The sequence below is a fragment of the Antedon bifida genome, chromosome 8 (assembly GCF_963402885.1).
Source record: "Antedon bifida chromosome 8, ecAntBifi1.1, whole genome shotgun sequence".
In the NCBI taxonomy this organism is placed as follows: Eukaryota; Metazoa; Echinodermata; class Crinoidea; order Comatulida; family Antedonidae; genus Antedon; species Antedon bifida.
Genome location: NC_136233.1, coordinates 12,605,207 through 12,626,283, shown reverse-complemented (window position 1 = coordinate 12,626,283; position 21,077 = coordinate 12,605,207). Strand labels below are relative to the sequence as shown.

The 21,077-nt window shown below is 32.1% G+C and overlaps 2 protein-coding genes across 5 annotated transcripts; both read left to right on the top strand.

Annotated features, from left to right (window-relative positions):
* The first annotated feature begins 130 nt into the window (after window positions 1–130).
* On the top strand, window positions 131–19,312 carry LOC144850584 (protein NDRG3-like). Of its 4 annotated transcripts, none has more exons than XM_078707889.1 (13): window positions 131–236; window positions 1,920–2,106; window positions 4,323–4,422; window positions 5,057–5,177; window positions 5,651–5,713; window positions 7,289–7,349; window positions 7,603–7,689; window positions 8,200–8,277; window positions 8,792–8,895; window positions 9,019–9,136; window positions 10,755–10,890; window positions 13,722–13,790; window positions 18,046–19,312. In XM_078707889.1, exons 2-12 carry the CDS (start codon window positions 1,960–1,962, stop codon window positions 13,763–13,765), a joined length of 1,059 nt encoding a protein of 352 aa, XP_078564015.1. In that variant the 5' UTR covers window positions 131–236; window positions 1,920–1,959; the 3' UTR covers window positions 13,766–13,790; window positions 18,046–19,312. The 4 variants fall into 4 exon arrangements, with proteins under 4 accessions (XP_078564015.1, XP_078564016.1, XP_078564013.1 ...); XM_078707890.1 differs by lacking the exon at window positions 18,046–19,312 and adding an exon at window positions 15,305–15,372; XM_078707887.1 differs by lacking the exon at window positions 13,722–13,790.
* Window positions 17,050–18,029, top strand: LOC144850426 (uncharacterized). The gene is made up of 2 exons (XM_078707702.1): window positions 17,050–17,063; window positions 17,326–18,029. Exons 1-2 carry the CDS (start codon window positions 17,050–17,052, stop codon window positions 17,978–17,980), a joined length of 669 nt encoding a protein of 222 aa, XP_078563828.1. The 3' UTR covers window positions 17,981–18,029.
* Window positions 19,313–21,077: the final 1,765 nt, after the last annotated feature.

The following is a 21,077-nucleotide window of genomic DNA, read 5'->3' as shown; positions in this document are numbered from 1 at the left end:
TGTTATTGTTATTAAACCAAAACTATTTTATCAATTCAGCGTTTATTTTTAATATGTGCTCCCCAATGTTTAAATTATAAGAGCTAGCTGTTGATAGTGGATTCGTCTCGTGTGCTATTTTTGATTATTCGATCAGAGGAAAAAAATAGTCAGTCGCGAGGTATTTATCCGGTGGAAAAAAAAACGTTTTTTCATTGCAAGAGACCTTCGTCAAATCTTAACTGAATCTAAACATTGTAAGCACCTTTTTCTTTAATTGTTTTGATTATGACAGTGATCGTTTTTTATGAGGGCAACTGCGAGTTTAATGTAGAATAGTTAGGCCTGACATTGCTACAGTCAGAGTAAGATGATAACGCCACCTTTTCGCCCTCGAGTCGGGGGCGAATGAAGTTATTTAGTGGGTAGCTAGGCCTAGCTTAGAAACATTTTAAGTAATTTGTAATAAACATATATATATATTTATTACACTACAGTACATAATGTTACGCAGAATAAGATATAACTATATAGATTTCAGAAATACATTTTTAAAGTTTTTATTTAATTAATACATATGTTATGCGCGATTTGAACGATTTGCGCAATTTGAAATTGCGCAAAAAATTCCTTGCGCAATTTAAAATTGCGCAAAGAATTCTTGCGCAATTTGAAATTGCGCAAGGATTTTCTTGCGCAATTTCAAATAGCGCAATCAACTTGCGCAATTTCAAATTGCGCAAGAAAATCCTTGCGCAATTTCAAATTGCGCTGCACAATTTGTAAAATTGTCAAATTGCGCAACAGAATTCTACCAGAATGCGTGCTAACGTCGACGATTGGTTAACAATAATAATTTATTGGAAACTAATAACTCAAAATGAAACATAATAAATGCGAAGATAACATGTGTATAATACACAACATAAATGGCATACACAATTAAATAATATTATCACTCATTGTAACTTGAAATAAATCAAAATGAATGTAAAAATAACAAAAATTAAGGCAGTAATACACAACATAGTCTACCGCCACCACCATTTAGACTTGCTATCAAAACATAGCCAGTAGTAGGCTAGAGTAGTATAGCCGCCCGCCGCGGGGAACACCACCGCTTCGTTTTCCTTTGTCGGGTCTTCGTTGGTATGCTAACAATAACAACATTTTCACTATTAAAATAAGGAAATGCGATATTATCTTTAATTTTTAATCATTCTTAGAAATTACTATAAAAATATGGGTGTGCATGATTTCACAATCTGCCGAAAAACCTTGCGCAATTTGCAGATTACTTGCGCAATTTAATACGTTGCTTGCGCAATTTGAAACAGATGTTTCAATTCAAATTGCGCAAGGAATTCTTTGCGCAATTTTAAATTGTTCAAATCGCGCATAACACATATACTAGGGGCCTAGGCCTACTCTATGCCTGGCTAGGCCTAGCCTACTGTAGGCTACATATTTAAGTTTAACAAAATACTAACTTAACTAAGACTACTACTACCAGTAATAAGAGTTAAAATTCCTAGCTTTAGAACTTAACATAACAGCTGATGTAAACAAGTTTGGTGGTTAATTGATCAAAACGTGGGGAGCTTTTGATGTGCGGCAACCTAGTCACAGTACTCATATACTAACTAGGCCTATAGGCATATTGGCATAGGCATAGCTACTGTATATGCCCAGAGTGTAGTGTAGGCTGTTGGTAGGTTAGGCCTAGTATTAGTAAGTCAGAAAGGCCTATAGCTAGTATTATATTATAAACTAGGCCTAGGCTAGAATAGATGATGTCCTTTACAGTACTGTCCTGTACGTAAACATTTAGTTGTTGTTACTACCACCGTTAATAATTACAGTACAGTAGTACTGTTTAGTGTACAGTAAATAATGTTATAATTGTTTTTTCTTGCCATTTTATTGATTCGAACCAGCAGGATCTTAATCCAGTAGCATACCATTACATCTTGTGTCATCATGTCGTATTCTAAACTTGGATTTGAGGAGGATGATGATGACTTCTCACTTGAAGCAGTGACGGTGACCGACACAAAACCTCGATCCTTCAGTGGCTTCGATTCTGATTCACCACTACTCACAGATACTAATGGAACACAGTATCAGGTAAGAAACACAAATAATAATGTTGTTACGATGGTTGCTAACTTTGTTATTGTGGGCTTACTTACTGTATATACAGTGGGAACTAAACTTGTAAACATTTCTCCAAAGTTATAGGGTGGATTTTTACCCCAATATGGGCTTATTGTATCGGTACGTTGAAGGCTCTCCTTGGCTTTTATGATGCATACTGTATGTGTACGCTGCAAGATTTCCTATACCTCCTCATTGAACTTCCATTCCAACCAGTTAATATTAATGTGTACTGTTACATTTAAATGTCAACTCAATATAGTACTGTTATTTATATAAATTAAATTTTGCTGAATTATGTTAATTTGTCAAATTATTTTAAGAACCTGTGATATTAATTACAAGTGTTGATAAAATTGTTTCTGAATTCCATAAACCAAGTGTTTAATATAACTGGTACCTTAGTACTACTACAGTACTAGTCATACCAATAATCAAACAAAGTATAAATAATGTAGATGCTTTTGATTGTACAGTAAGATTTAGTTAAGTTTATAAAGTAGATTTTGTACATGAGATTGCAAGCCAAAAATAATGTCACTTAGAATGACATATTAAACTGTTTTTTAATTGATGGTGTCAAGTTTTAAATCGATGAAATGACAGGATTTAAAGCTATTAACCTTTTAGTTAAATAAAAGGTGTGAATTTCCAGTATTCGTTTGTCAAGAATAAATGTTTGGAATTTAAGTTTGAAAGTAATAGAATATGTACTGTAATATGTTTTAGATAGGGTATCATGGCAGATCCTGCAGGGAGAGGGGGAAAGCAGGTCGGCTGAGATGCCTCACAATTTTGAAATTTACAATGAAAAAGTCATTTTCCCATTTTGCAATACCAATTTTTCACTTTATGAAGCATCCCTCGATCCTTCATTAATGAACTGTTTGCAACAGTTTGCAATGCTCTGATTAAAGGAATTTCTGTAGATTCAAAACAAATAATTTGGATAAACTATGACATAATTTTTTCATTACCTTCAAGCTTTATAAAAAAAAACACATGGTTTATTGGACACTTGTCAATTCTGCTACAATGTTTGATTTGTGCTTGTCGTAAAGTTGGCTATTACTATTAGTAACTACAGTATGCTAAAAATTAAAACTTACAGTAATTTGAAAGGACAGGTAATTTTAAAATGTCTGTCAAAAAATGTAACATGAAGTATAAAAGCAGGAAACGCAATCGTGTGTTTGTAGGAAAGGTGATCCTTTACATTAAATACCTTTCACATTACATCTAGGATCAATTTCAAATTGAAAAGAACTTGTTGTTTGACAAGTTTAGTTTATTAGTACTTTGATGTCTAGAAAATGTTTGTACTTGAACTAGAAATGGGAATATTGGTCAATAATGTAATATTGAAATTGCACTCAATATCTTGACAGTCCCGCGCACACAATCTGTGTTCACGCTATATACCAAGGTCCGCATACAAAATCTGTGTTCAAACCAAATAGCCTGTGTTCACACCTATAATATTCACACAAAATTAAACTATGATCTGTGTTCACACCAAAGGTACAGTAAAGCTTTATCTACGCTATCAAACTACTGACATAGTTTGAAAAAAAAATGTGATGAGACCAAATATGGAAGTGATGTGGTTAAATATGGTAGTGATATGATGTCATCATGTCCATATATGGACACATCACATTTTTTGTCACATAAAGTTTGATAGTGTAGACAGAGCTTTAAAATGATCTTAGTAAACAATATTACTTTTATTAAATATTATAAAACATCCTGTTGTGGTTTGATGTATTCCAAGGTTACGATCATTGACTTTGTTTTGATCTACCTTAGTATTTGAATTGTTTCAACAAAGTCATTGTAATTGCTCTATACATGACAATGCAAATATTAACTCTTCAGTATTCTGTGTTGACCTTTAAACCCTATTATAAAATTTGATTTTGTTAAAAAGAAAAGGCCAAAATATAACATTTCCTAATACAGAAAAAAGCCAATAAAATTCCTATTATCTTCGTTAGACTGTAACATGTAAATCTTTATCTCTCCCCCACACACCACATTAAACCCCCCCCCCCCCCCCTTCTTCAATCTAAAACCCCTCTCTTTCCCCATCTAAATACCAAGCTTTGTTTATGGTAATAAGTTCCAATGAACATACATCTCAGAATCTGTGAAAATTAATTAATGAAATTGCTTTTTGTTTACAGGAAGAGGACATACACTGTGGGAATGGTACCATGCACGTTGCCATCCAAGGAAATCGCTCAAAACCAGCATTATTAACATACCATGACATAGGCTTAAATCGTAAGTAAACAATGCAAGGCCCTAATCCAACTTAATGCACTACTTCTGTATGTGGTCTGTTCTGCCTTTACGGTCAAAGAAATATCGTGGGCCTTGGTACGTAATTTGGTGAAAGTTAGAAAATGACATTATACAGTACTGTGCAGTTAGTTGGTTGACGGGCGCCATTTAGTGGCAGCACTTGACACAAAGTGACACTTAGGGGAGTAGAAAGTTATTGTATGTGCCGTCAACACCTGTGTGCAATTCAGTCCAGTTAGGTTGCAAGCCACAGGTTATTCCCCCACAATTTACCAGTGTCTTGTGTCCAAATTTAGCCTAAATTGGGGTGATTATACACGAGCATATATATTGTTTTTTATTTATTTTTTTCATTGTTTGTAGTTTTATTAACGAACAAAGTACTTGTTTTCCGCAAGGAATGCTGTCTCATGCAGAATTTAATCCTTTAATCTATTCCCATCTTCCTCAATTGTTTCAAATGTTTATCCGTGTATTTTTCCACGGATGTATTTATGTATTGCAATTCTATAGATGTATCATTTTAATACCTTACTTCCTGCCATATACATACTTTCTTGGTTTTATTTTTTATAATTTAGTTTCATAGAAAAACAAATAATTTATATTTCAGATGTCACCTGCTTCCAGGGATTTTTTAACTTTCCCGACATGCAACCAATTCTAAAGAATTTTTGTGTTTACCACCTGAATGCACCTGGGCAACATAGAGACTCCCCAGCACTACCACAAGGGTAAAATATTCTTGCATTTCTAGTATCAGAATTCCATTTTAGAAGGTATAAAGCTCTCCTAGCTAATTTGGCATAACTTGAAAAATTATTTATCACCTAAAACTATGACACTTTAGTATATTATATCAACTTGTAATAAATAACACTATTTCTTGGTTTGTCATGCAAACTGTGTAAACATACATTATGGTGAATGAACAATTTTTATTTGATTAAATTCAATAGTTGTTCAGTAGCTTTGAATAAATAGAGGAGGAAAATTGTTGAAAAATATATATTTGCATTGCATATTATGTGTTAATTAAATAGAAAGTTTATTATAAAAAAGAAAAAATTCCCCTCTCCCTCCTTCCCCTGCTTCCCACCTATAAAATAATGTTTAAAAATCTCTTTAATAAAGATGAATGAAATATTTTAATTACCTGTAGTTAATATATTATTTGTAAACATTTAATTGTTTTTAATTATTTCAGTTATGTGTACCCAGATATGGACGGATTAGCGGAGATGATACTTCCTGTACTGCAGCATTTTGGGTAATTTATTGTACTATATATTTTAATCTGTGACTGCTTCCTGACATTCACAAATAAAAGTGTATTTATTCAATTGGAACTGTTTCACTCATAATAAATTTATTAGTAATTGTAAAAATATCTAACCTCGTATATGATCACTATACCCTTGAAATTGTATGTACATTATTCATATAATTTGTATATAGAATTTGTATTGAATTTCTGACATTTAACAAGTGCTGTTAAAAAATATTGTTCAAACGCATTGAAATTTATCAATCACTAATATTCACTGATCGAGGGAATTTAATTTATATTAAATGTTAAAAAACTAAATATAGTATTTGAATTCTGATTGAAAAAATATTGTAAATTCTATTTCATCTGAAATCACTATTTTGGAGTTTACAGTGAAAATGCAGTATATTCATAAATATTTGAGTTAATTGAAAATGTTCAATCAATTCTATTTTGTATGATTATTCTATTTAAATGCTAACCTTGTTTTACAAGATGTGAAAAATAGGTTATTTTTATAATGATCAATTGAAACTGGCATTATGCAAATATCTTCTCTGATAGGGAGTTATAGACCGGAGACTCAGTGGCTGTATTCACCATCCCATTCACACTAGGCTACCCCCTTAAAATTAAGGAAAATCTCCTATTTAAATGAATACAATTTAAGGAAAATACTTAAAAATGTATTGAGTTAATACCTAATATTGAGGGGAAATATATATAATAATATAAATAATAAATTCAAAGGCAAATTACTGAAAAAAATGACAATGCTGTGGGTATCAGTGGCTGGATCTCAATGGAAATACAAAAAAAAAAGCGAAAGGCTAAATCAAAACGATAAAGTAAAACAGCCAGAAAAGTTAGCAGAGCTTTCGGGCAACACTAGCCCTTCATCAGTGCAAGTGAAGGAATTTGGATAACGTCATAGAATAAGAACTGGCAAGTGCTGTATCTCATGAGCACATCTTTTGGTAGATTGGTCCAGCACTGCAGCTGCCGCGGGTTCATAGGAAGCCTAATCCGAATTTTCCCAATTGAGCACAAATAATTTAAAACAGACCCTATACAGTACATGATCGAACGTAATGAATTGTAATGTTGGGTCTTCTGACAATTTGTCATCCCATGTGCAGCAGAAGCGATTTTTATTGCTGCTATACGTGATACTACACAAGAATTGTCTGCATAGAGTAAACTCATATCTGGAAAATCTTAATAATAGATAGCGCTCTCTCTCCACATTTCATACATAATTTTGTCAATCTGTGTCTCTTTAATAATGAAATACAATTTAGTTTGAACCAGATTGATTAGATCAATCTAGAACTTTTACAGAGTTCAAGAACACCTGATTGGCGTTTTGGTGGCAATGCTACGCATCATTTGTAAAAAGCAATTATGGAGAATATGAAATAAATTGAATCTGCCTTTGTATCGTTGCAATTGTGAAATTAACCAACATAGTAACATACTAGAAAGGTTAATGTAAAAATATTTATTGCATTTTAGTTTTATAATCGTCACTTCACGTTATTAATTTTTTACTAGTGTTAACTTCTTTTTTATTAGAATTAAAGAGTTTGTTGGTTTTGGAGTTGGTGCTGGTGCCAATATTTTAGCTAGATTTGAGGTAAATTTAAAAATGTTTTATATAGATTAAGGAACATTGCTGGATTCCGAATGTGTCCCCTTAATAGAGGTTCCATATCTGCATTGACATATTGTTATAATTGCTCTGCTTTAATTTATTTGAACTTTGACCTGATATTACTATTATTTTGCTAAAATTGATTGCTTTTAATTTATAGATCTTCAGTTGAACTTTGAATTGTGCATTTTTTAATGACTATTACTTGTTTATTATGATTGCTTTCTGTATCTAGTTGGAGCATCATACATACGTACGAGGACTCACACTTATAAATTGTGTCGCGTCAACTGCAACATGGTCAGAGTGGGGACATCAAAAGGTAATTTGTGATTAACGATTAGAACGATTGGGACAATCCTATTAAAGGGACACTTTCCTGTGAAAATAACGACGGAAAGTATATGTTTAAACACTTTCCCAATTCAGAGGCCACCCCCATTAAGAAAACACTTTGTTGCAACAAAAAGGAATTGTTTTCTCATCTATCATATCTATTACAATCATCATGGCTTAGTGTACATTTTTAGACCATTTCTCTCTCTAGCTAATAAAATGAATGTAAAAGAAAACCAATCCCATACTGCGGAAGAAGAGATAAGAGAATTGAGAGTATAGAATAGAGAGATTTCATTGACCTTTTAAAATGACATTCTATGTACTATGAAAGAATTGAATTTGTTTACATAAATAGGAGTTCTACTCTATTGATAATGTAATGAATAATAATGATAAATGATAATGATACGGTTTGCTGAAAATGATTCTTATATTGTAGATTGGTTGATTGATCGTTATATTATAATGTACTATTATTTTGTCTTCCTTTCAGTTTTCATCATTTTACCTTAAAGGTAAAGGAATGACGAATTTCACACAAGAGTACCTGCTTTGGCATTATTTTGGCAAGGTAATAATAGTTGATAATTGCACCTTAAATTGCTGGTAAATGCAGTTATGTTGGTTTTGTTCTGGTTTGGTAGTTTTTAGGTTTCATATGAATCAGTTTCCTAAACGGTTAAAAAAAATTCAATCTTATTATATTGATTTGATCGATTAATGTTTGGTCTATTGTTTCAGTTATCTGCTAAGTTAATAGCTTATAGAAAACCATCATACGTTTGTATACTACAAACATGATGAAGTAACTATGTATGTAGTAAGAAATTAGTCCAGTGGGTATGAATTAATTGTAAATAAGGAACTACTTTATTGAAGGAAAGGAACATTTACACAGACGAGCGGTATTTAAAGCGGAAAACCAAGTAGCTTCTGTATCTCTCCTGAGCAGAGAACCGCACCACGTTTTTAAAAATTTGTATACCGTTACCGATCGTCTGTGTAAATTGACCTTTAGTCATGAACTTCATTTTTGTCACACCTTGGCGGAATGCCTAAAAAGTGTTTTATGTTTATTTTAACAGAAAACTCTTGAATCAAATCATGACTTAGTAGCTGTGTATAGAGAAAATCTTGCAAAAAGTGTGAATTCTGCAAACTTAGCACAGTTTATCAACACCTATATCAAGTAAGTATTATACTAATCAAAAGGAGAATTATTAAAAATTAAAATGACAATTATACTTATATGTATGATATCTTTGGAGAGAATGAAAGACCCTTCCCATCCTTCTTTCTTATTTTGTTATAGGAGGACAGATCTTAATATTGTACGAGAGTTAGACAAGAATAAGAAGAAAAATGCAAGAACACTCAAGTGCAACACCATGCTTATATGTGGTAAAAACTCTCCACACATTAACGACACTGTGAGTACTATTCCTTGGACTAGATTTGTTATTAATAATAATTCTGTGTACTGCGAAAAACTCACATACATGTCTCCTGTTGAGTAAAGCACTACGTTGTTTGTGCACTATTCAAAAAGAGTAGTTGTCTTCCAGTATGCTTTACCATGGGAAGACAGACTTGTATGGAAGAGACCCCTCAGTACAAAGAGGAAATAAAAAATTTATTCAAATGTCTTTAGATAATGTTGGAGTGTAATGGTTGTATTCATCACTCGTATACAACCTAGGAATTATTTTCTCATCTCTCTATACATTTTTCTCTCTAGCTCCCTCTCTTAAAATTTCAGACCATAAAGTTGTTTGTCTCCCTCTAGCTTAAAATGAATGTTAAAAAAAACCTATCTCATACTGCGGAAGAAGAGATAAGAGAATTGGGATTTCATTGACCTTTTGAAATGACTTTCTAGGTACTGTGAAAGAATTGAATTAGTTTACATAAATGATGTTTAAGCCTTACAATAATTAAACCCTCTAGGCTCGCAAATATCAACTAAATTGCTACAACATTAACGTATCTGCCTTAATATCCCATCTTTTGTTCTACCTCCCCCTGTTCCATGTGGAATTAACAGGTGGGAATATATTTAGTAACATATGTTACATTTACAACAAAGTATATAGCAAATCAAAGCACCCTCATTTTGTACGTGGTCATCGTTGGAAGATTGTGCCAAATGTTCTCATCTGTTAATTTGTTGGCCTTCGAATAAATTAGATTAATTACCTAGTTATTAAATTTAATTATATAATGGATGAATTGACCTACTATGTTTCATTCATGTGTTAAATTTGTATGCATAAAAATCATGTACACAACTGAGAGCTGAGGGAGTCATAATCGCTGGAAAAACCGAAAGCAATGAAAGAAGTTTTGATTTTTTTGTTTCATTTTTGTGATATTCTCTTCAAGTTGATATACAACACTTTACAACAACATATCTTTTTGTGTGTGTGTGCGTGCATCAAAGTTAAGATGTATAACATCAGTAGTAATGTTTTTATTATTATGAATAAAATAAAACTACACAAACTTGGTCTACACAGATTTAAATTTACATTTCTGCTCCAAGATGATATAAACATTTTACGACAACATTTCTTTTAAGATGTATATCAATAATAGTAATTCTTTTATTCTTATTATGAGTAAAATAAAACTACATCAACATAGTTGAATTTATGTTTATTTCTACGACATGGCCGGCTAAATGCACTTATTGGATTCAAGTTAAGATGTTTTGCTTATCAACCTAGGTCTCTTTATGAGAATGTAGGAGTAGAGTGGTTGTTTGAAGCCATAAAATAAAAACATAACTCAATTTTTTGTTTTTGGCATTTGAAATTTAATGCAATCTTATTTGATGAAAATAACAGTTTGGAAATTATTAAAATTTCAATATAATATTTATTTTAATTCCATAAACAAAGATGTAAAGAAACCATTTTATTTATTTTGATATTAAAATTGTTATGATATGATTAAATTGTTGACCATTTTTCAGGACAAATTGGGTATCTCTGTCCTTAATTACAAAAAATATTATAATACTTAAATAAAGTTTAATTTTGTTTAAAGGTTGAGATGAACGGACGGTTAGATCCAGCAAAATCCACTTGGGTTAACATCTCAGACTGTGGTGGCATGATCCTTGAGGAGCAACCCTCCAAACTTGCTGAGTCTTTCCGTTATTATCTCCAAGGAATAGGTTACGGTACGTATCAACTAAATATCTATTTTTATTACATAAATTCTTATTCTAATTTCTAGAATTCATGGAACACAAATGGTTTTATTTCTTGACATGTTTCGATAGCATGTATTCTTTGACAGAATATGTAGTCAGGTTGCTTCCATAAACTGACTGGTTGCTATGATGAAATAGCGCAAATGTCAACAAATTGGTTGCCATGGCACATTTAGGTAACAAATTGCTTTATATAGAATGCTCATGACTCTGACAACATACTTGTTGCTATGGAGCAGCGCTTCTGTCAAAAAGTGGTTGCTGTTGCAGAAAATTGGTTGCTATGATAGAGTACATCTGTCTACTTTACTGGTTGCTATGACCATGTCAACACACGACAAAAGATGTGTAAAGGCTTCAATTTAATTTCTATATTATTAAACATTACGAAAAAATGAATGTCAATTTTAAATGCTTTCATGGCTATAATTCTCTTTAACAAAATTTGTTGTGGCTGTGGCTTCCTCTATGCTTGTCCATACAATGATTGAAACCAATGTTCTTTGTTTAAGAATGCTTTTATTTATAATTACAGCAGTATAAACAGCATCATATCATTCTCCAATTCGCTATTTGTTTGCTATTTGATATTAAAGATTTTTCATTCTCACAGATTTCTCATCTTTACCGTTACCGATCTATTCATTTATTTATTTGATCACTATTATGGTTTACAGTTTCTTTCTTTCTATTCAAAATTTGATTATGTATTAATCCTTGTTGATTTATACTAAAGATGAGAGCGTAGTTATCTCAGTCATGTTTTAAGACATCATACCACCATATTTGATAGCATGTTTTTTCTTTTAGTTTGCCATCCAATATAGGGTTACACCATGAAGGCCTTCATGATTTTATTTTAGTAGGGATGTTTTAGATACTTTCTAGGTTTGTCTACCTTGTCTACCCATAGATACTTAGCATATATTGTCTATGATTGGCTAGTAATCCATGTACAGTCAACTCTCCCAACACCTTTGGGCTGACCAGAAATGTCTGGTGTTAGGAATGTGTTTTAATGGTAAAAAGAAATTTGGGACTGTTTAGAACTCACGAAACGTATGGTATTGGGAGAGTTTCCAGAGGGTCAGGTATTGGTAGAGTCGACTGTATACTATTATATTCCTTTCATTAATTTAGTAAGTAATTTTGTGAAACTAATAATAATAATTAATGATACTAGTACTGATCAGAATATGAGTTGATAAAATATGGTAAGATTTATTTATTTGTATAATATCTGTAATTTATTTTATATTCAAAAAAAAAAAATTCCATGCAGTATAGGAATGGTTTAATGCATGACACTTTATAACACCTGATATTCCATTTCCATCTCTGACAAACTTTATGTTTTAAAAAATTATATTCGTATAAAGTTAAATTATTATTGATTAGGAAAAATCAATGAAATATTAGCAGGAATACTAAATGAAGTATCCTCCAGCAGCTGTGTGCCACGTTTTAATATCATCACCATCATACCAAATAACAACTGGTTGAAACTAAAAGCTCAGGTTTACAATGATACAATATTATCATAATATTATTGAGCTCGTTTTTTGTTGATGTATTTTATAATGTAATATGCCATTGAGTTTTTATAAGGCAATTGCTTTACCAGCTGTATTCAATATAACCCGCCTATCAGCATAAGAAATCACACGAACACTACATAAATTTAAATTCATTCATTTGTTGAATGCAGCAAATGTTGTGAACATTTCTACAGTATAAACTAAACTAAACAATTAAATGTATTCATTTTAATTAATTGATATTTATTCACAAAAGAAAGTGGATTAAAGGTTACAAATTTTGCTAAAATATATTTGTTAAGGGGCATGGTTCGACTTATAGGACCTCTACAAACTCTCCAAGGTTTAATAATAAATAATGTTGTTTTTAATGAAATATAGACATACATAGCAAGGAGACCTTCAGGACAAAATGTCTTCTTATACTATAGTGGGCCCCCTAAATAGGAGTTGTCAGTAAAGATAGCTTCTTGTTTTTAACGAAAAAGTATCCCCTTAGTATTAAAGGTGTCCCCTAAATATTGGTAGGCCCTAGTGTAAAAGCATATGTACTAGCCCATCGTTTGTTTAACAAGTGTCCCCTTAATATGGATGTCCCAAAGAAGGATTCTACTGTATTATCTTTAACATTTTTCATAAACATAAAACTATAGTAAACATTCAATTTGAACTTTGTTCAATTGCATTTAAAACGTACATAATTCTTTTTCATTTCTGCTTCATTTACCTTTCACAACATGAATCGTAAGTCACAAAAATCTCATCATCGTTGGTGTTGATTGCTCAGACATTCGTAAATGTGGTGTTAACTTTAGGGTCATTGACCTGTTTCTATGGCAACTGATCCGCAATGAAACTTGTACTTACGCAAAGCAGAAATTGATTAGTATCCGACAGATACTGTATATTTTATTCGAAAATGAAATATTCATATTATGGGAATAATATGTACCTACAGTATTTGATTATTGTGCATTTTCATCACTTCCATATATAGTAATGTGTACATATTTAGTTGTGATGTGATTTCATGCCCATAATGATGTGTATTTGATTGTGATAGACCTTCATCATACACATACTAATGAATAATGATGTGTACATATTTGATCATGGTAAGATTTTATCATGCCAATATATATAAAAAATGTACAATATATTTCATATGAATTATATTGGACATTTTTTGGGAATAAAATGTTATTTGTATCTGAAATATAATCTAATTTTATTGTATAATATCTGTTCCTTGAATTACAGCACAGAAATTCCTAGGGGCTTTGGTTACGAGTCGTTCTCTCTAACAAGCCAAAGACTCCCATCGTCATGGTATTACATTTTCATTTTTAACTTTATAGCGTTCGAATGGCTTGTCCTAATGGCATGTTTATGTGTATGAGAATGTTTCTAACCCAGAAAACCACGGACAAAATTATCATTAAATTATGTTAGCTCAATCTCTAATGTATGTATTGTAGTCAGTTTAAGGGATCATGTGAAAAATACTGCAGTTTACTGCAGTAATAAAGTAAATCACTATTATACACAGTATTACTAATAATATTTGAGATGCATTAAAAAGTATATACAATATTTATGTATAAGATACTGTATTTATGAAATACATTTCTTTTATGTCTTTACTTAATAGGAATGACATATAACTAGTTGAAAAGATTCAGATTTACTGAGCATGAATTATGTCTGAAATTATTACATACATGCTTTATTACCACGCAGTGAGAAAAACTGTTTGACCTTCTCAATGTATTGTATGCTAGAAAAACATTATGCATAGAAGTCAATACATTTATACAGCTGTTACTGCAGTAACTATAATAAAATTACTTCAGTAATTGGATCTATTATTATCTTTCCTCCTATCTATTAATTATTATTTTCACATGTTTATTCCTACTGAATATTTGTCCCTTTTTTGTCTCTCCCCCCTCTTCCTCTACATTGTGTATTTTCCTCATAGTATCCCATTCATTTTTCCACTCTCTTCTTTCGTCTTATTCTTCACCACAGTTTTTCTCTATTTCTTCTTTCTCTTTTTTTATGTGCCCCATCTTTCATCATTTTCCTACTGATCAATATTTTTTACTTCTTCCCCGTCCCTCCCCCACACCCTTTTCCGACAGTCACTTCCTCATCCACTCATTATCTTTGATTCCATTCTCATTCTTTCAATAAACTTCTCTTCCTCCATTTTTTTCCTTAACCTTTCACCTTTTCCTTCACCTTTCACCTTTTCCTTCACCTTTTCCTTAACCTTTCACCTTTCCCTTCACCTTTCACCTTTTCCTTCACCTTTTCCTTCACCTTTCACCTTTCCCTTCACCTTTTCCTTCACCTTTTCCTTCACCTTTTCCTTAACCTTTCACCTTTCCCTTCACCTTTCACCTTTGCCTGTCACCTTTTCCTTAACCTTTCACCTTTCTCTTCACCTTTCACCTTTGCCTGTCACCTTTCACCTTTCCTTTCACCTTTTCCTTCACCTTTCACCTTTTTCTTTGTATATTTCTATAATTGAAATATTCCATCTTTACTGTTAACAACTGTGTCAATTTCTTAGAATTCAATAAAAGCCCTGGGCTGATCATGTGTCAAAATTGATCATCTGTCACCTGTATGCAAATGAATTTTGAAATTAATTCAGTTTGTATCTATTTCCATTAGCAGTTATTAGCCTACAGTAATACAATGTGTCAGGCTATTCAATTTGTATAAACCAAAATATGTAAATTATGTCTTTTTATTCGTTTTTAGTTACCACATAAAAATTCTTAAACCTGTTATTCTATTAATTCTTCTTTTATGCTTCAATTTTTAATATCCAGGAGTCTGTAAGTTTTTGTGTCAGCTTCAACTTGCCATGCATGATAATATGTGGCATGAATGTACGGCTAAAAGCTAACATGCTATTAACCAATTACAAATTTTAAGATCAGATTGTTTACGTTTCAAAGCTATTATTAACCAATTAAAACAATGCAGAGCTGTATGTTTAAGCTATATTCACCAACTAAAATAGTTTATGAGTAGACTGTTTATTAAAGATGTATTGTCCCTCTGGAAAAATAATTATTAACAAGGCCAACAGCCATAAGTCGCGTGCTAAAACGCATAGTGATACCGGACCGACAGACCGACCGACCACGCGTCCACGCGACTAAAAAAATGTTTGTTGAATATGACATTTTAATATCACATAATAGTTTTATCCACTTTGATCGAAAAAAATGTATTTACAGTACCTGAAAAAACTGTAAAAAAATAGTCAAATTGAATGTCAGCAAATGGGTTTTTGGTTGAATTTAACCATTTATTTTGTCATTTTATAAGTGAAAACATTTTTTTGTTTTAATTTTTTTTTTCCTGCCGAAGTGATTAACTTATTAAAACTACAAAATAACATACTCAAAGTAATGATCTTCATTTTTCATTTTTTTTGGGGACAATACATCTGTAACCAAATATCAAAATTAGGTTATAGACAGTTATTTAATTATTATTTATATAGATAATATATTATTATTATTTCTGTATAAATGCATCAGCCTATATCAATCATCTGTTATTCAGAAACCAAGTCAATTATTGAAATTGTTTCATACTAGCTCGTAAACATGCCAAATTTATACATATAAATATTCGTGGAATGTTGAATCGTTGAATCAATACACTATGTATCATACATACGTTGAGCACAATAAACTGTCATGTTGCGCTTTAAATCGCATCACGCACTCGGGTATAAGCCCACCCTCTTATGACGGTGGGTTTTTTCTAGGGGAGAGGGGTGGGGAGTTGCTTTCTCTCCATTTGACCCTTATTTGAGGCTTGCTGCACTACTGTACACCGCCTCCATTTGTCATGATTACAATGATTTGTATATTATAATGTTTCTATGTGTTGCATGCTTTAATCAACCAGTTGTCATAATATTTTACTGTACCCTGTAATATGTATGATATATGTCACATTAGAATGTTAAATGTTGTACCATACCAGAAAGAGAGCATATGTAGCCATGTCAAAATTATTCTACTACGTTTTCTTTACTATTATACTATTTCATTATTTAACAAGTTTTTTTTCGTCATCATCATATACACTGTTTATTGAATTTTGCATGTTATTGCAGTAAATACATTTAGTTACTGCAGTAACTTCAGCAGAATAATTTTGACATAAAATGCATGTTAAAGAATACATTAAGGCTAAAATTCTTCCCTGTTCTGTCTTTAATAATCAACCTGAACCATTTTTTTTTACACCTGACCTCTAAAATCAGTTTGAAATAAAAAAAAATTATAGGCGAAAATAACACAATCATCGCAGCAGAACAAAGAGGCCTACAGTCAGCTTTACACGAGAGGTGTCCGGCTAATAAAACCGGGTCATGATTATTAGTGCTATTGTGCAATAATGCATTTTACAATGTATATTATAACAGTCAAAATCACTGTAGTCCCCATAGGGTGATTTAAATACATTGCAATTGCGTATTATTGTTTTACCATTTAAACCTTTCTTTAAAATGATGTATAAGTGTGTGATTTTCGTAAGTGATATTTCAATAATGTTATACAGCATGTAATTATCGTTTTCAACTAATATAATTTAGTTTTATGAATTTAATTCATGATTCGACAGTTTAGAAAATGTGTGGTTGTTATAATTGTGCCTGTAAGCATGCTGTGTAGAAATAACTTAATGTTGTGTGTTTTGTAGTTTTATTATAGTTTGAATGAAGCAATTCATTTATGATAATGATTATTGTCATCATAACAGTATTTTTCCCATGTCGTAAATCTATATTGTCATTCTCATCACCACACTATCAGGACTAATTCAGTTGTCATCACATTGTCTTCATCATATCGTCATCATCATTACCATCATCGTCATCATCATTACCGTTATCGTCATTAACATTACCACCATCATCATCGTCATCATTACCATCATCGTCGTCATCTTTACCATCATCGTCATCATCATTACCATCATCGTCACCATCATTACCATCACCGTTATCATCATTACCATCATCGTCATCATCATTACCATCATCGTCATCATCATTACCATCATCGTCATCATCATTACCATCATCGTCATCATCGTTATCATCATCGCCGTCATCATCATTACCATCATCGTCATCGCCGTCATCATCATTACCATCATCGTCAGCATCATTACCATCATCGTTATCATCATTACCATCATCGTTATCATCATTACCATCATCGTTATCATCATTACCATCATCGTTATCATTATCGCCGTCATCATCATCGTCATCATCATTACCATCATCATTACCATCATCGTTATCATCATTACCATCATCGTTATCATTATCGCCGTCATCATCGCCGTCAACATCATTACCATCATCGTCACCATCATTACCATCATCGTCATCATCATTACCATCATCGTCATCATCATCGCCGTCATCATCATCATCATCATCATCATTACAACCACCAAGCATCACTTAGGCCTATATTATTTCTAACATAATATTACACATTCACCATAGTTTTAATCGCTGTTTTCGTTACAGCTGTGAAGTTGAAAGTACTGGGTCCTGCCAAAGCACAGGAACAGCCAGACACCTTCAGAATGAAGAAGGGCAACCCAGCACCAGTAATGCTATGAAAAACAAACGATACAGGCACATCATCTCATCCATCACCCCCCTATGGCAACACTTTTTAAGGAACCAACAACCCAGAGAATAATTAACCCTGACAACAAAATATAAAAGAATTTTTGAGAGATACTCGAGGCAATAAAACATAATTGATTGTGATTGTAAAATGTTTTAATAATGTTAAAATTGAAATTATTTTTAAGTAAAGATATTGTCTGCATATATTATATAGATTAAAAACGCTAATTTCTATGTTCAAAAGAATGAATTAAATATTATGGCCTTTACCAAGGAGTACAGTAATATCACTCTTCCCTGGTCCAAATTGCTACTGTAGATAAAATATAATTGCAAAATAATGAATGCGGCAATTTGGCTTAATATTGGCACATATGGCGTTCCATATGTTTACTTGAGCATTCAATACAGATATATATGTATATATAAAAATATGCTGATAGATATTATATTCCTATGTATATGACGTGAAGAAATTGATTCAATACAAGTCTTTCTAGTTAAATAAGATAAGATTTAAATACGATTGTCAATTTAGTTCAATCGTTGCTTCCATGCCACCGAGGTTCGCAAATATTTTCTAAAATCCGGGAAGATTTAACTTGCACTACTAAATTATACACACAATAATGTCTAATTATTAATATTCGAATTCGTGACAGTGTAAGTTACGAAGTGTTTTGTTTTTAAGCCACAATTACTGTATTCGGTAATTATACCGTACTAACTGGGAGAACATTTGGTTTGTTTTTCTTAGCAATTTACGAAATACAATTTGAAATTGTTCTCTTATATATCGGACTAAATTTAGATCTGGAAAAGACTGATAATTTTATCATTGATGCAGTCAATTAAGTTAATTTTTTCCGGCTACACTGGTTTTAAATGAAAGTGTGCCCTCGTGCAGAAAGTCACATTGACAATGTTTAAAAATTGTGGTAAATGTCCAGCACGTAGATATGCAGTTGTTATACAAAAGCGGATCACCATTTATATTATGTGTGCGAATGACCGATTAGTGTAAACTAAGCCACAATCATTCGTGTCCAATACTCGCGTATCGATATGTCTATGTTCCTCCATGGATTTAAACGGCCGATAATTTATCTATGCAGTTAACGCAACTTCGCTCTTGTGTTCCTGTTTTTTTCGTTTCGTTTGCCTTACAACGTAATTCGTTATTACCACTGTAAAATATTCGATCAATGTTTTTGTTCATAGCAGTTTTTAATATGTATTGCGTTACATTTATCGTCATTGCGTCAACCATCGGTTCACATAAATTGTGATATAATTCGAAGCTATATAATCTCAATATTTAAATGGTGTATCTATATCGTGTCAAAATCATGTTTAAAATTTGTATTGATTTATGAATAAATTATGTAATATATTATTTTGTTCCGCTTTATAAAAAAGAATAACAAGCAATGCAATTGTATAATAGATCTATTCAAGATAATAATCATAGCAGCTATAGTAAGATTTATTTGATGTAGTAAACGTATGTGATGTTATTAAAAATTCACGAAGAAATTGAATACACTCGAATTCTAGTAATTGTGTTTTATTAGTAACGTTTAGGCTATTCTGAAATATAAAGCTGTTGTAATATAGTTCGTTTTGGAACGAGTTATTTCGAGTCACCCGTACATTAGTACTTATTTTGTACTTTAATAATACTATTGTAGGCCTACTGGTGACTGTATTAACATGGAGGTACTTCCATGGTATTAATTACTTTACTATTATACTTTTGTGATTGTATGTGTTTGCTAAAACGCGTATGTCGAATAAAACGTGGCTTACATTTTTTGTATCGGGGAAAAGTGAGATTGTAAATACAGTAAAAAGCAATGGTTTTCTACGTCAAAAGTGTAGTTAAAATACCATCAAACTTCTCCAACGAGTAAATACCCTCTGTTATCTATACATGATTTAAATGTGATATGAATCGGTTCTTTCAGCGGCGCGTGCTAATTGTGATAGAATTCGTACAGCAATCTGGCTGATGCGTCATTGACCGTCACAAATCGTTTGCGACATCACCAAAGACGTGCGTTCAACAACCGACAGCATTGCTTTTAGTACGCGCGTGTACATTTTGTGATGATAATGGATATTATGATAGCTTACTTAGTAGCCTAATGTAACTGTAAGCGTAAATTGAATATCTTTATTTGATGTTCTTTTTAATTTAGCCCGTATTTTTGATATCCGATCCATCGTTGCAATAGAAATACCGCTTTAAATAGTTTAAACCCAGCCGTCGATAAATATAGGTAGCAGGTCGTATCAATATTTTTCCATCCCGTACGCCTGCTAAAATAATATGCGAAAATATTTCACTTGTGACCCTAATTAGCTGTTGGTGGACCTTCTCATTTTGTCTGTTTATGAATGATAGATTGGCCATGTTGGATAATAATTTGCTAAGTGCGATGTGACGTCATCGAATGTTACTGACCACAATGTACAATAGAACATTTACATTGTTTTTCAATGTTTTTAGCTTTCTTATACTTCCCTCTCTCATCAATTAACATTAATTACATTTTCATGTTTACCTCGATGCTTCTGAACTTTGTAAAAAAAAACACCGTAAAATGATCTGTCAAGCGGCACTGAACCTCTACGCGGCGCCGCTATCGACTTAACGGTGCACATAAATGAAGGAATGCGTTAGTTTATTGATTGTGTTTTCATAGTCGAACACTGTGATCCACCAAGGAGTTGTTATAGTTGACTTAACTCCTTGAATACACTTACGGTATTAAAACGAATGGAATTTATTTCAGAAACACTAGATTCACCTGAATGTAATGTGAACATTATATTAGGCCTAGCTGGACTACATTCTGCGAAACCCTTGCATAGATATGTTTTATTAGCTTCATGATTTATGGAAGTCGGAAGCGTAACTG